Source organism: Triticum dicoccoides, chromosome 2B (assembly GCF_002162155.2).
Source record: "Triticum dicoccoides isolate Atlit2015 ecotype Zavitan chromosome 2B, WEW_v2.0, whole genome shotgun sequence".
In the NCBI taxonomy this organism is placed as follows: domain Eukaryota; kingdom Viridiplantae; phylum Streptophyta; class Magnoliopsida; order Poales; family Poaceae; genus Triticum; species Triticum dicoccoides.
The window spans coordinates 10,746,262-10,758,467 of NC_041383.1; the positions used below are offsets into that span (position 1 = coordinate 10,746,262).

General features: G+C 45.1%; 1 protein-coding gene across 1 annotated transcript; it reads right to left on the minus strand.

Moving 5' to 3' along the window:
• Positions 1–7,583: 7,583 nt before the first annotated feature.
• LOC119360184 lies at positions 7,584–9,032 on the minus strand. Its single transcript, XM_037625937.1, has one exon. The coding sequence runs from the start codon at positions 9,030–9,032 to the stop codon at positions 7,584–7,586; it is 1,449 nt and encodes a 482-aa protein (XP_037481834.1).
• Between the last annotated feature and the right edge of the window lie 3,174 nt (positions 9,033–12,206).

The following is a 12,206-nucleotide window of genomic DNA, read 5'->3' on the forward strand; positions in this document are numbered from 1 at the left end:
GTTTGGCCTCTATCCATTTAGTGAATTTGTCCACCATGAGCAGCAAGTATTTCTTTTGGTGGCTTCCCCCATTAAGGGGTCCAACCATGTCAAGCCCTCAGACCGCAAAAGGCCAAGTAATGGGGATTGTTCTTAATGCGGTGGGAGGCATGTGGCTTTGATTGGTGAAAAGTTGAAAACCCACACAGCGTTGGACGAGGTCTTGAGAATCGGCTCGAGCCGTAGGCCAGAAAAGCATGTCTGGAACGCCTTGCTTACAAGGGAGCGGGCTGCGGCATGATGACCGCCGAGACCGGCATGTATTTCTGCCAAGAGTTTCCTTCCCTCTTCTTCGGAGATACACCTTTAAAGGACTCCGGTAGTACTTCTTTTATATAGTTCACCCTCATGCACTTTAAAGGCTTTGGAGCGCCGAACTATGCATAGCTTCTCGTTTTGATTGTCGGGGAGCTCTTGCCTATTAAGGTAGGCCAAGAATGGTTCGGTCCAGGGAGCGATAACTGCCATGATCTCATGAGCAGAGGGTGTTATCTTGGTATCCGGACTCCCGACGTTGCTTGTGTTGTGTTCGGTGGTTGGGCGTGTGATCAGGTCCGTATTGCTTTCGCCGCTCTCACCCTGCCACACCACATATGGCTTAAAGAGCCGCTCCACGAAGGTGTTGGGTGGCACGGGGTCGCATTTAGCGCCCATACGAGCGAGGATGTCGGCTGCCTGATTAATTTCTCGGGCGACATGATGGAACTCGAGTCCGTCGAACCAAGCTAACAGTTTTAATATAGCATTTTAGTGTACCACCATTTTTGGGTCCTTTGCATCAAATTCTCTATTGACCTGGGAAATTGCGAGGTTCGAATCACTACGCACCTCCAAGCGTTGTATGCCCATGGAGACTGCCATGCGAAGACCGTGTAGTAGCGCCTCGTATTCGACTACATTATTAGAGTCCGTATACATAATTTGTAATACGTAGCGGAGTGTGTCCCTAGTGGGGGATGTGAGGATTACACAAGCGCCTAGTCCGGCCAGCATTTTGGAGCCATCAAAGTACATGCTCCAATTAGAGTATGAGCTGTACTCTTTAGGGAGTTTGGCTTCCGTCCATTCGGCTATAAAGTCGGCCAATACATGGGATTTAATAGCCCAGCGTGGCTTGTATATGATTTCGAACGGTAGTAGCTCGATGGCCCATTTGGCTATGCGGCCAGTGGCATCCCTTTTATTAATAATGTCATTCAGTGGCACTTCGGATGCCACTATGACCGAACACTCTTGGAAGTAGTGCCGAAGTTTGCGGCATGCCATGAAGACTGTGTAGGCTATCTTCTGATAGTGCGAGTATCGGGATTTGCAAGGTGTAAGGACCTCCGATACATAGTAAACTAGCTTTTGGGTGGGGAATTTATGTCCCTCTTCCCCTCGCTCGACGACGAGGATGGCACTGACTACTTGGTTAGTTGCCGAAATTAATAACATAGGCTCTCCAATGCCAGGTGCAGCCAAGATTGGCTTGCTTGCGAGAAGGGACTTGATTTCTTCCAATCTGGCTATGGCTGTGTCCCTCCATTTGAAGTTATCAGTGCGGCGCAGTAGCTTGTATAATGGCAATGCTTTTTCTCCTAATTTGGAGATGAATCGCCTTAAAGCCGCGACGCACACAGCTAATTTCTGGACCTGCTTTAGGTCTGTTGGTATGGCCAATTGTGCCAGAGCTCAGATTTTGGCTGGGTTTGCCTCGATTCCTCTACGGGAAATAATGAACCCCAACAACTTTCTGGCTGGAACTCCGAAGACACATTTTCCGGATTAAGCGAGATGTCGTATGTTTGGAGATTGTCGAAGGTGAGGCGGAGGTCATCCACCAGTGACTCAACGTGTTTTGTCTTGATGACCACGTCATCCACGTATGCTTCGACTGTTTTGCCTATTTGCTTTTCCAGGCATGTTTGAGTCATGCGCTAGTAGGTAGCCCCGACGTTTTGAGTCCGAAGGCCATATTATTGAAGCAGAAGGGACCGTAAGGGGTGATGAACGCGGTTGCAGCCTGGTCCGATTCCTTCATTTTAATCTGATGGTATCTAGAATAGGCGTCGAGGAAACACAAAGAATCGTGTCCTGCAGTTGCTTCAATGATTTGGTCGATGCGGGGCAATGGGAAGGGATCCTTAGGGCAAGCCTTGTTGAGGTCCTTGAAGTCGACACACAGGCGCCACGATTTGTCCTTTTTAGGTACCATGACCAGGTTGGCTAACCAATCCGGATGTTTGATTTCCCTAATAAACCTAGCCTCTAATAACTTGGCTAGCTCTTCTCCCATGGCCTGACGCTTGGGTTCGGAGAATCTCCGTAGTGTCTGCTTTACAGGTTTGAATCATTTCATTATGTTGAGACTGTGTTCGGCCAGCCTTCGAGGGATGCGAGGCATGTTTGAAGGGTACCAGGCGAAAATATGCCAATTCTCATGCAGGAAGGCGCGTAGGGCAGCGTCCACTGCCGGATCCAGCTATGCTCTGATAGACGTTGTTTTATTAGGGTTCATCGGTTGCACTTGGAATTTTACTATTTCTTCTGCTGGCTTGAAAGAGGTGGACTTGGATCTTTTATCAAGGATCACATCGCCCCTATCCACCGTAGCTCGTAAGGTGGTTAATTCTTCTGCCGCTAGGGCTTCAGATAGTGTCTCAAGGGCCAAGGATGTTGTTTTGTTTTCGGCACGAAGGGCTTTGTCCGGGTCGCTCGAGATTGTGATGATTCCATTGGGGCCGGGCATTTTGAGCTTCATGTACCCATAATGGGGTATAGCTTGAAAGCGTGAGAAAGCGTCCCAGCCGAGGATAGCATGATACCCATTGTTAAAGGGGACCACATGGAAGAGCAATTCTTCGGGTCTATAGTTCTCTGGTGTACCGATCACCACATCCAGTTTGATTTTTCAGGAGCAGTGCCCTTCTCGACTAGGGATAATACCTCGAAAGGTGGTGTTGCTTTGCTCGATGCGTGACCTATCCATCTGCATCTTGTCGAGTGTGTCCTCGTAGATGAGGTTAAGTCCACTACCGCCGTCCATGAGTACTTTAGTAAGCCGGAAAACATCAACGATGGGGTTTAGTACCAAGGCGGCAGGTGCTCGGACAGACCGAGCCTTTGGTTCGTCTTCGTCCGTAAAGGTTATCGCCGTGTCATTCCATGGGCTCAGTGCGGTAACTTGATGGACTTCGGCGAGGTCGCGGAGCGCCTGTTTGCGCTAGTTGTTGGAAGAGAGAGTCTCGAAGATTGTTAGGACATTAAATTTTTCCTTCTCCGGTGGGTATCCTTCTGGAGCTGTGGTGAGGATGGCCTCTCCACTTTTTGCTACTTGCCGGAGTACCCAGCATGCCCGGAGGCTATGAGTTGGGACTGTGTGCGGAGTGGTATGGATCGGGCAGAGTTTGTCCAATAGTTCATCAAGAACGGACCTGTGTCCCGTGAAGGGCTTGTTCTTCCTCCCCATACTCCGGTGATCGGGTGATTCGCCGGGGTATAGTCTTTTAGTCTGGGCCGCACACTGCGTCAAGGTGGCGGGCTCCAATTGAGTTTTCTGGGCCCTCATATGCTTTCCATCGCACATTACTTTTGTACTATGTGCGACAACTCCGTGAAACTCTGTATGTGGCGACGGCCGAGGGCATTCAATATCCCTTCGTCTGTACAATTATGGTGGAAGACCGAAACTACGTCGTCGTCCGGGCAGTCCTTGATCCTGTTTTTAACAAGCAGGGATTTGGCCCAAAATTGGTGGAACGTTTCCTGGGGCTGTTGCCGCACATACATCAGGTCGTATATATCTGGAGGACCAGAGTTGCTTGGAGAGTATAGATTGTGGTGGGTGGGTGTACTAAATTTTGTATCATGTCCCACGTCCGTGTTCAGAGCCGGTATGGCTTCCAAAGTAACTGGTTCGGGTTCGGTTAAGCGCAAAGGCTCTTGCAATCCTACACCCGATCCAGAGTCCGGCGGGAGTAAAGTCCCTTCCGAAGGGGAAGTATCCGGCTCAGGGGGTTCGGGGACCTTAACATACTTGGTCCTCAGCTCCGGGGGGCCTGCCTTAACATACTTGGACCTTAACATACTTGGTCCTCAGCTTCGGGGCAACCTTATGGTAAAACCGCCGAACCGGAGGGTTTGCCCCGAAGCCAGGCACCCTCCGGAAGTGATATTGTCGTTGATGACTAGGTGAGCCATGGATCGCTTTTTTCCGACAGCACAGCGGAGCTCTCAATGAGAGCACCAATGTCGGAGTCAAAACCGGCAGATCTCGAGTAGGGGGCCCAAGCTGTACGCCTAGAGAGTGGTAACTGGGAGTCAGGGGACATGATGTTTACCCAGGTTCGGGCCCTCTTAATGGAGGTAAAACCCTACTCCTTCTTTATTATATTCAATGAGTATGAAGATTACAAGAGTTGATCTACCTCGAGATAGTAATGGCTAACCCTAGATGTCTAGCCTATGAGAATTCTGATGATGATGGTAAGTTGCCCTCCACAGACTAACCCCTCTAGTTTATATACACACCAGAGGGGGTCTAGGGTCTGTACAAGGTCGGTTTATCAGGGAAGAAAACTTCCGGACTCTATTCTTGCCGTCCACGTATTGAAAAGTCCCATCCGGACACGGTAGATGATCTTCAGCTTGATCCTGTACGGCCCATGCAACACGGCCCATACTCCTAGGTCAGACATCTGAGGACCCCAGAATCCAAGACTCCCTCACTCACTTAAGAACTAAACATGGTTGTGTGTTTCAGGTTAAGCTGTTCAATATGGACAATCACTCCCATTTCGGTTGCTCTAATTGGGACGCTCTATGGAAGGAATATGATTTGATGAGGCTATGCAAATAACATTTGATATTCGTCCCGAAGATGATGATGATGATGATAATATCGATATCTGGGTGGATGTGGATATGCCTCCAGTTTTGCCTAAATGTGATTTTGTCAAACTAATTTATTAAGTTAAGTAATTTATATTGTTGATTTAAAAATATTTGGTGTTCATCGGTACTAAACATCTTTATTTATAATAGTTAGCTTATTTCTTATCTTCCAAAAATACTCGAAAGGCTGTAGACAGGACATACTACAGCTATGACTCCGAGCTTAATTGTGAGGAGAAAGGTCATCTTGTCTCATTCATAGATGATGTTGAGGCCTTTAAAACCAATGATTCTATCCTCCCATTTTGTTCTGGATACGTGCCACTAGTCCATAAATTGCATGATGGTAACTTCATTGCCAAAAGGTTGGTAAGATTTTGTTAATGATGTAACTTTATTGCATACATTCTTCTTAAGTATATAAACTACATCGCTAACTATATATGTTACTATTATGTTTTTCAACAGAGGCTCCCGAAGGAGGTTGTGCCTTACATGCTGTTTACCGAAGGTTATATGCATATTGTTAGCTTACGACCAACTCCTTCGAAGGCTTACTATACTACATACTCGATTTCTTCAAATGATGGAAGGCTGAAAATCAAAGAATGGGGCAAAGTGATGAATGCGCACACGCAATTAATTGGAGACAACATGAATGTGCGCAAGCCACAAGTTGGAGATAGGTTTATCTCCATTCTCCATTATGGTGATGGACCGATTTATCTCTTTTATGGTATTTTACCTAGGAGAGAGGAGTAGGTCCTAGGTATTAAGAACAATTAGTTAGTGTTGATTATGACTATGATGATGATGATGATGAAAAATTAGTTAGTGTTGATTATGACTGTGATGATGACGAGAAAGTAGTTATCATGGTCGAAAATGATGATGAGGAGGAGTTGTTATATGACAATGATGTATTACGATGATAAGTTGTTAATGATATTATGATGATGATGATTATGATGAGTTATTATATCATTGGGTGAAAGAACCACGGATTAGTTTCAAGTGGATGGATCCAAAGTGACAAAGTCATGCTAATCCATGACTTGCTCACTTTGGATCCATCCACTTGGATCCATCCACTTGAAACTAATCAACGGTTCTTTCACCAAATGATGTAATAACCCACTATGATGTAAAAAAAATATCAAAATTGCTAATGTATGAAAACTTGTATAATGGTGTATGAATATGACATAAAACAAAAAGGAAATAGAATACTTAATAATAGTAGTAGCACGGGTAGAGAGGCACGCTGCTACTAACTACCAGTAGCGCGTTCTCCCAAAAGCGCTACTGCTAAGTTGATATATCAGTAGAGCGGTCAGACACGCGCTACTGCTACCCTTTAGTTGTAGCGCCGTATCAGTAGCGTAGTACCCTGCGCTACTGCTATACCTAAAACCGGCACTACTACTAGGCTTTTCCCTAGTAGTGTGTGCTCCAGCAGCTGCAAATGGTAGAACTTGGCATTCATGCGACACGCCGGAGATATCTGGATTTTTGGCAAGAACCGCCGGAAGACCCAGTCACCGAAGGTAAAAGATCGATTAGAGTGCTTGCAGTCCAAGAAATCATTCATCCGCTGTTGAGCTCGGTGCAGATGTTGTCGGAGCAGCATGGTCTCTAGGCAATGATCCTAAACTCGTACTTGTAAATCTAGTACCACTGCCACTGATTCCGTGGAGATGCCTAAGTGGTGCGGCCGGTGACCATATAGCACGAGAAACGGTGTCGTCTTGATAGCCAAGTAGTATGATGTATTGTAGCAGAACTCAACTAGATGAATCCATTAACTTCACTTGCTCGGGTACGAACTGATGAAACATCTAATGTAGGTCTCCAAAATTGATTGACGTGTGGCCTGGTCGAAGCCCTAGCTGGTGGTCTCTGATTGGCCCAACAGGCCGCCATAGAAGACGTGGAACATGTCGTCTTTGCCTGCATACGCGACCACGAAGTCGCAGCTAACATTGAGGGAGTGGATCATGTTTCCGTTGGGATAATGTGAGGAAATGGCATGGAAGAACTTCTTGTTTTCGTTTCCCTCGCGGATGGACTTCAGTTTTCCTCTTTGTTTTCACCTCACCATGGCTTGCTTGAAGGAGAGAGCCAACGTCTCCCAAGCCTTGCGGCGCAAGGCAATTTCATCACCTGAAAGAGGATGGGGTTCGTTGGTAATTTGAAATTGAAATGGTTTCGGTGTCTAAAATCTAGCTAAATTTACTGATTTTGTGGAAGGTGCTCGCCTATGTCGAATTTGGGCGCCTAGTCGGTTTCTTAATCTAATTACATCATCTAATTGCAACTATAATCTGATCCGATCTAATTTCTTTGTAGAATCCACATCCACACGACAACACAACACATCAATTACATTTCTTCATCGGTATCAACTTTAGTAAAATTGGATGATGATGATGATGATGATGATGCATGTACCTCATTCTTGTAAAGCAACATTACTGAGACAACTAGAAACAAAGACTAGAAGTTCATGAGCTGGATAGTTTGATCAAGTAAAACATACAAGTTTACTATACGTTACATGAGACCTGTAATACATTTAGTTCAATTGTAATCCATATACATGAACACATCTGTTTACATGTATAAATAATTTACAACATGAACTAGATTACACAAGTATTGAAATAAAATTAGATGGGCACTCCTTGTCGTTTCCTCCCGGGATGTAAAGCACTACCTTCACTTGTGTCCTCAGCATGACTTGTAACAAAGCGGGCAAATGTGTTGCGAGGGGGTATCCTTGATTCCCATGAAATTAGAATGAAATTTTTTTTGGGCCTAATGCTAGGATCAGCTAGAAGTTCCCCCAATGTCACACTTGGTGATTCCTCCTTGATTGAAGCATTAATTGTATAACGTCTCATGCTAAGTGGGTGCAAAGCAAAGTCCGTTATGTCCACTGGGTGGCCTTGTTCTAGAAGCGTGCTTGGGTGCACGCCATATATGGAGATGTTTCTTTTAACATATCTTATTCCCCTGTCCAATATGCAACGCCAGAACAGAACATCGAGGTTCCTTCTCAAGACATCTGCGTACATATTTGTTGCGACAAGTGCGCCTTGCATAGTGTGCAACTCCTTGGCAAACCCATCTGCTATTTTTACTAGTTGTGGATATTCTGTGGGATCTATGTTCCCGAATGCCAGTGTCTTGAAAAGATATCTCAACTCATCATAAGACAAAACACTTAGAAAAATAGGTTGCACTGATCCAAACCGGGCTAATCTTGTAAGTTTACTTATGATGATGATTCTGCTTCCTCTGCTGACTCTTATGAGAAAGGAGTGAAACCTTTTCCATTCATCGTCATCCACATCAGAAGCAAACTCAATAACTACCAACATCATCCCAAACATGCTCCTTCCGTGGTCAAGTATCGTCATGAGGTTGTTTCCATTCAAGTGCAAAATAGAGGAGAGGCGTGAGCGAACCCTCTCGTTGCCACACACATGAGCAACCAATGTTTTCTTCCCAACTCCAACACCACCTATGACTGGAAGAACTGCTAGTGCATGATCACCAGGAGGGTTGTTGTGCTCCAACAAGAAGGTCAAGAGCTTTTGCTTTTCGGCGTGTCGGCCGAACATGAAGTTGGTGATGTAAAGATAAACATCGTATAGCCTACGAGACATGCGCTCACATCCAGTCAGAAGCACAACAAATTCTGCCATGTGAGCAACAACAATTTCTAAGCTTTCCAAGGCACCATCTGACTCGAGGCGCATGGCCTTGTCATCATTTTCTCTATATGTTCGAGAACGCTTGAAAGGAATAGCTAAATACAAGCTGCTACTAGATGAGTCGTTGACGCTAACCTTGTCAAAGCCTACACTGTCTTGAAAGGATTTGTACCTGGCCTCTGAGAGCATCTTGAGTTGCAATAACATCCCAGAGTTGGTTATGTACCGCCCATCCGCCTCCTCCATGACGATGCTGACTCTCATCAGGAGGTGCTGCAATCTCTCCCTCACCTTCTCCTCGGATTCGGCATGGTTCAAGGAGGATTGGTACTTGTTCTTCAGGAAGGAGATGAAACGGCTCACTAGTTCAGCAGTGACTACAGATATGGCAGCTTCCATAGCAAGCAGGAAGACGATCAATGAGGAAAGCAGCTGGTTGATGGCTATGGAGTCTGGACAAGTTAACAAGCCTCTGCCAAGTCTTGGAGAGTTTCGTCACACAATAGAGAAGTCTCCAAACAATTGGCTGTGACGAGTTCGAGGGTGGGTGATACACGGCTGCTAACATGTGTCCTTATAAACTACATGTCGTTGTATTGTATAATGGTCTAGTACCCCATGGAGTACAAAAGTTGCTCTACTAGTAAAAACATATGAGAATGACAAGCCAACTGCCCAAGTGACACGAAAAACATTGGCTTGTGTTTTTAGTATTCACAGTAGGTAGGTCCAAATTAATATTGTTCCATACCAACTTGTAAATTTTAATTATCATTTTATATGTGTGCTCTACTCTAGAAAAGTTTGATGGTCGAAATTGTTTGGATCGAATTCCGATCTTGGAAGCAAAATAGGATTTCATTGTGTATTACAAGTTTACAACACTTGAACAACAAGAAACCATAATAGCTAGATCGACTTCTTAGCTTAATTAGTTCTCCATGTTCATGCTTAATCTCTCCACCATAAGAACGCCAAGAGCGTTAAGAGCTCCCGCAGGTCGGTCTTGAGCAGCGAGTTGGACGGCTCCCTCCCTGTGTAACTTGACAGTCGGGACAATCGCCATGGTCTACTGCAAAGAATTCGTTTTTCATCTGCGCCTCGAGTTGTCAAGTATAGTGTTCCCTCTATTCCTAAATATAAGATGTTTTTGCAGTTTAAGAAACAGAGGATAATACACTATTCACTAGTTATTCACTTGAACGAGCAAAGTATTTAGATACTTCCACTTTCTCTCTCCGCCTTGTCTGATTGGAGTCAAAATACTATTGAAAGGTTGCTTGATATGTGAAAATATTCTGAGTACTTCCGAGCGAAAAATTGTTGATGCAGATCCAATCTAGTGGCCGGCTGCAAGTGGACTTTACAATGTTTCAGGTAATTCAGAACCTATTGATTTGGATCGATGCTGTATGTTTGCAAAAGAGATGAAAAAGAGTGCCTGAAGTTCGACTGCAGGCAAATTAATTCAAACACACTCAGATCATGCCCTTGTGCCCAGATAGCTTCACTTTAATTAAACTTTACCACCTGTTTTCAGCAACCGGAGGTTGGTGAAGACTACACACTGACCACTGATCTCATTCAGTTTTGGCTATTGTCATTGAAAAAAAGGAGAAGGGCGCACCGTTGTAGAGCTCGCCGGTGTCAGGCCTGCATATTCAGTTTCAGTGTCATTCTTCGTCAGTTAACATGCGGCTGATGTTCAAGATGTTCCGGAGATCTGACGGCTCGCGTGGCTCGCCTACTTCGCCGAAGCATTATTTACTTTTACAATAAAAGTTCATTGCCGCCCTGTATCGTTTCACCGTTGCCGGCAGAGCATATAAGCATGCCACTCTATTGGTTCAAAATATATATATATAAGCATGCCACTCTATCTGTAAGGAGGATCGAATATCCAGAGATTCTCTACCTAACACAAACATATATCTTACTCCTTCCGTTCCTAAATAAATGTCTTTAATACATTTCAATATAAACTACATATGGATGTATATAGATGTATTTTAGAATGTAGATTTACTTATTTTGCTCCGTGTGTAGTCCATATTGAAATCTCTAACAAGAATATATTTAGGAACGGAGGGAGTAGTAATACAAACCCTAGAGGGGGGGCTACTTTCCCCTTTCTTCCTGTGAGATCCGTGTTGATCTACATCGTAATTCCTTCTCGATTCCAACTAGGGTGTGGCAATTGGTATCATGAGCAAAAATTTCCCCCTGGCAGCGTGAATCAATTGGTGAAGCAACAGTGACCTCCCTCATTTCCCTCCCCTTTTCCAGCAGCAGCAGCAGTGGGGGCGTTGGCGGCAGTGTTTGGGACGGAGCAGGCGGCGGCGACTCAAGAGGCGCTTGTGGCGGTAGATATATTCGACGGCAATTCATTCAAAAAATTATATTCGACGGCAACTCGCTAAGTTGTTTGAGCACCTTGCTTTTTTTTCGAACCAGGCTTTTCCCCTTTCCATTACTTTCATAACGGAAATACATTGTCTCAGGAAACTGAAACTAGAGGGGCTAGGGAAAGAAGAAAAGCGAGTTCGGGGCAATAGCAGGAAACCCACTATCTGCGCCTGTCATCAGGAACATCAGATCATGGAGCGAAAACCTGCTATCACCCAAAACTCCCTACAGAAACTAGAGAAGTATCGGACATATTACAGCCGCACATCACCAGGACGAGGCCAAAAAAGTACCCCCAGATTTGCCAAAATGAACTACAACATCCTATGCCAGTAGAGAACCAGCAGTGCGTCCTCCGCAGACGAAGCCGATTCCAGAGTGTCACCCATCTTCACTTTCAGTCGCGCCCTTCCGTGTTTGTCGCCGGAGGAGGTCCACACAGCAGCATCATCTGAGTGGTATTCGCTTTCAGCATCTCCGCTCCCTTCACCATCTCTTCCATCCCAGGTTTCTGAAGACCTGCCCAATACATTAGAAAGGCGCAAGCTGTGAACACGATCTCAAAAGGAGAATTAATCCATTTGTGTTCAAAAGTAGCTCTGTTCCGGGCTAGCCAAATGGCCCAACATATGGCTGCCAAGCCCACAGTATAAATTTTATCAAAGCCAGGCAGGAAGCTGTACATCCAAGTGTAATACTGCCAGATGGAATTAGGACAACAATCCGTCCCAAGAAGAGCCCCTACAGTTCTCCAAACTACTCTAGACACCAGACACAGGAACAACAAGTGCGGGGTTGTTTCCAATTGGTTGCAAAAGGAGCAACAGGGGTTTCCGGGCCAAGCTCTTTTTTTCATATTATCTCTAGTCAAAATGGCATTATGCCCCACTTGCCATAAGAAGATTTGTATTTTCAAGGGGAGCTTAGCATCCCAAATCCAATTGAAATTGGAACCAGCAACATCCTTTTCTAACCATCTATACATTGACTTGGTTGAATATAAACCAGTCTTATCAAACTTCCAGTAAACTTCATCAGGTAAATCATTTTGTTTGAGAGCCAGTACCTCCCTTTTCATTTCATCCCATTGGCTCCTCATCTCAGGAGACATCCTCCTCCTAAAGGAGGTGATATGATTTAGATCTTCTATTTTATCAACAGTACAGT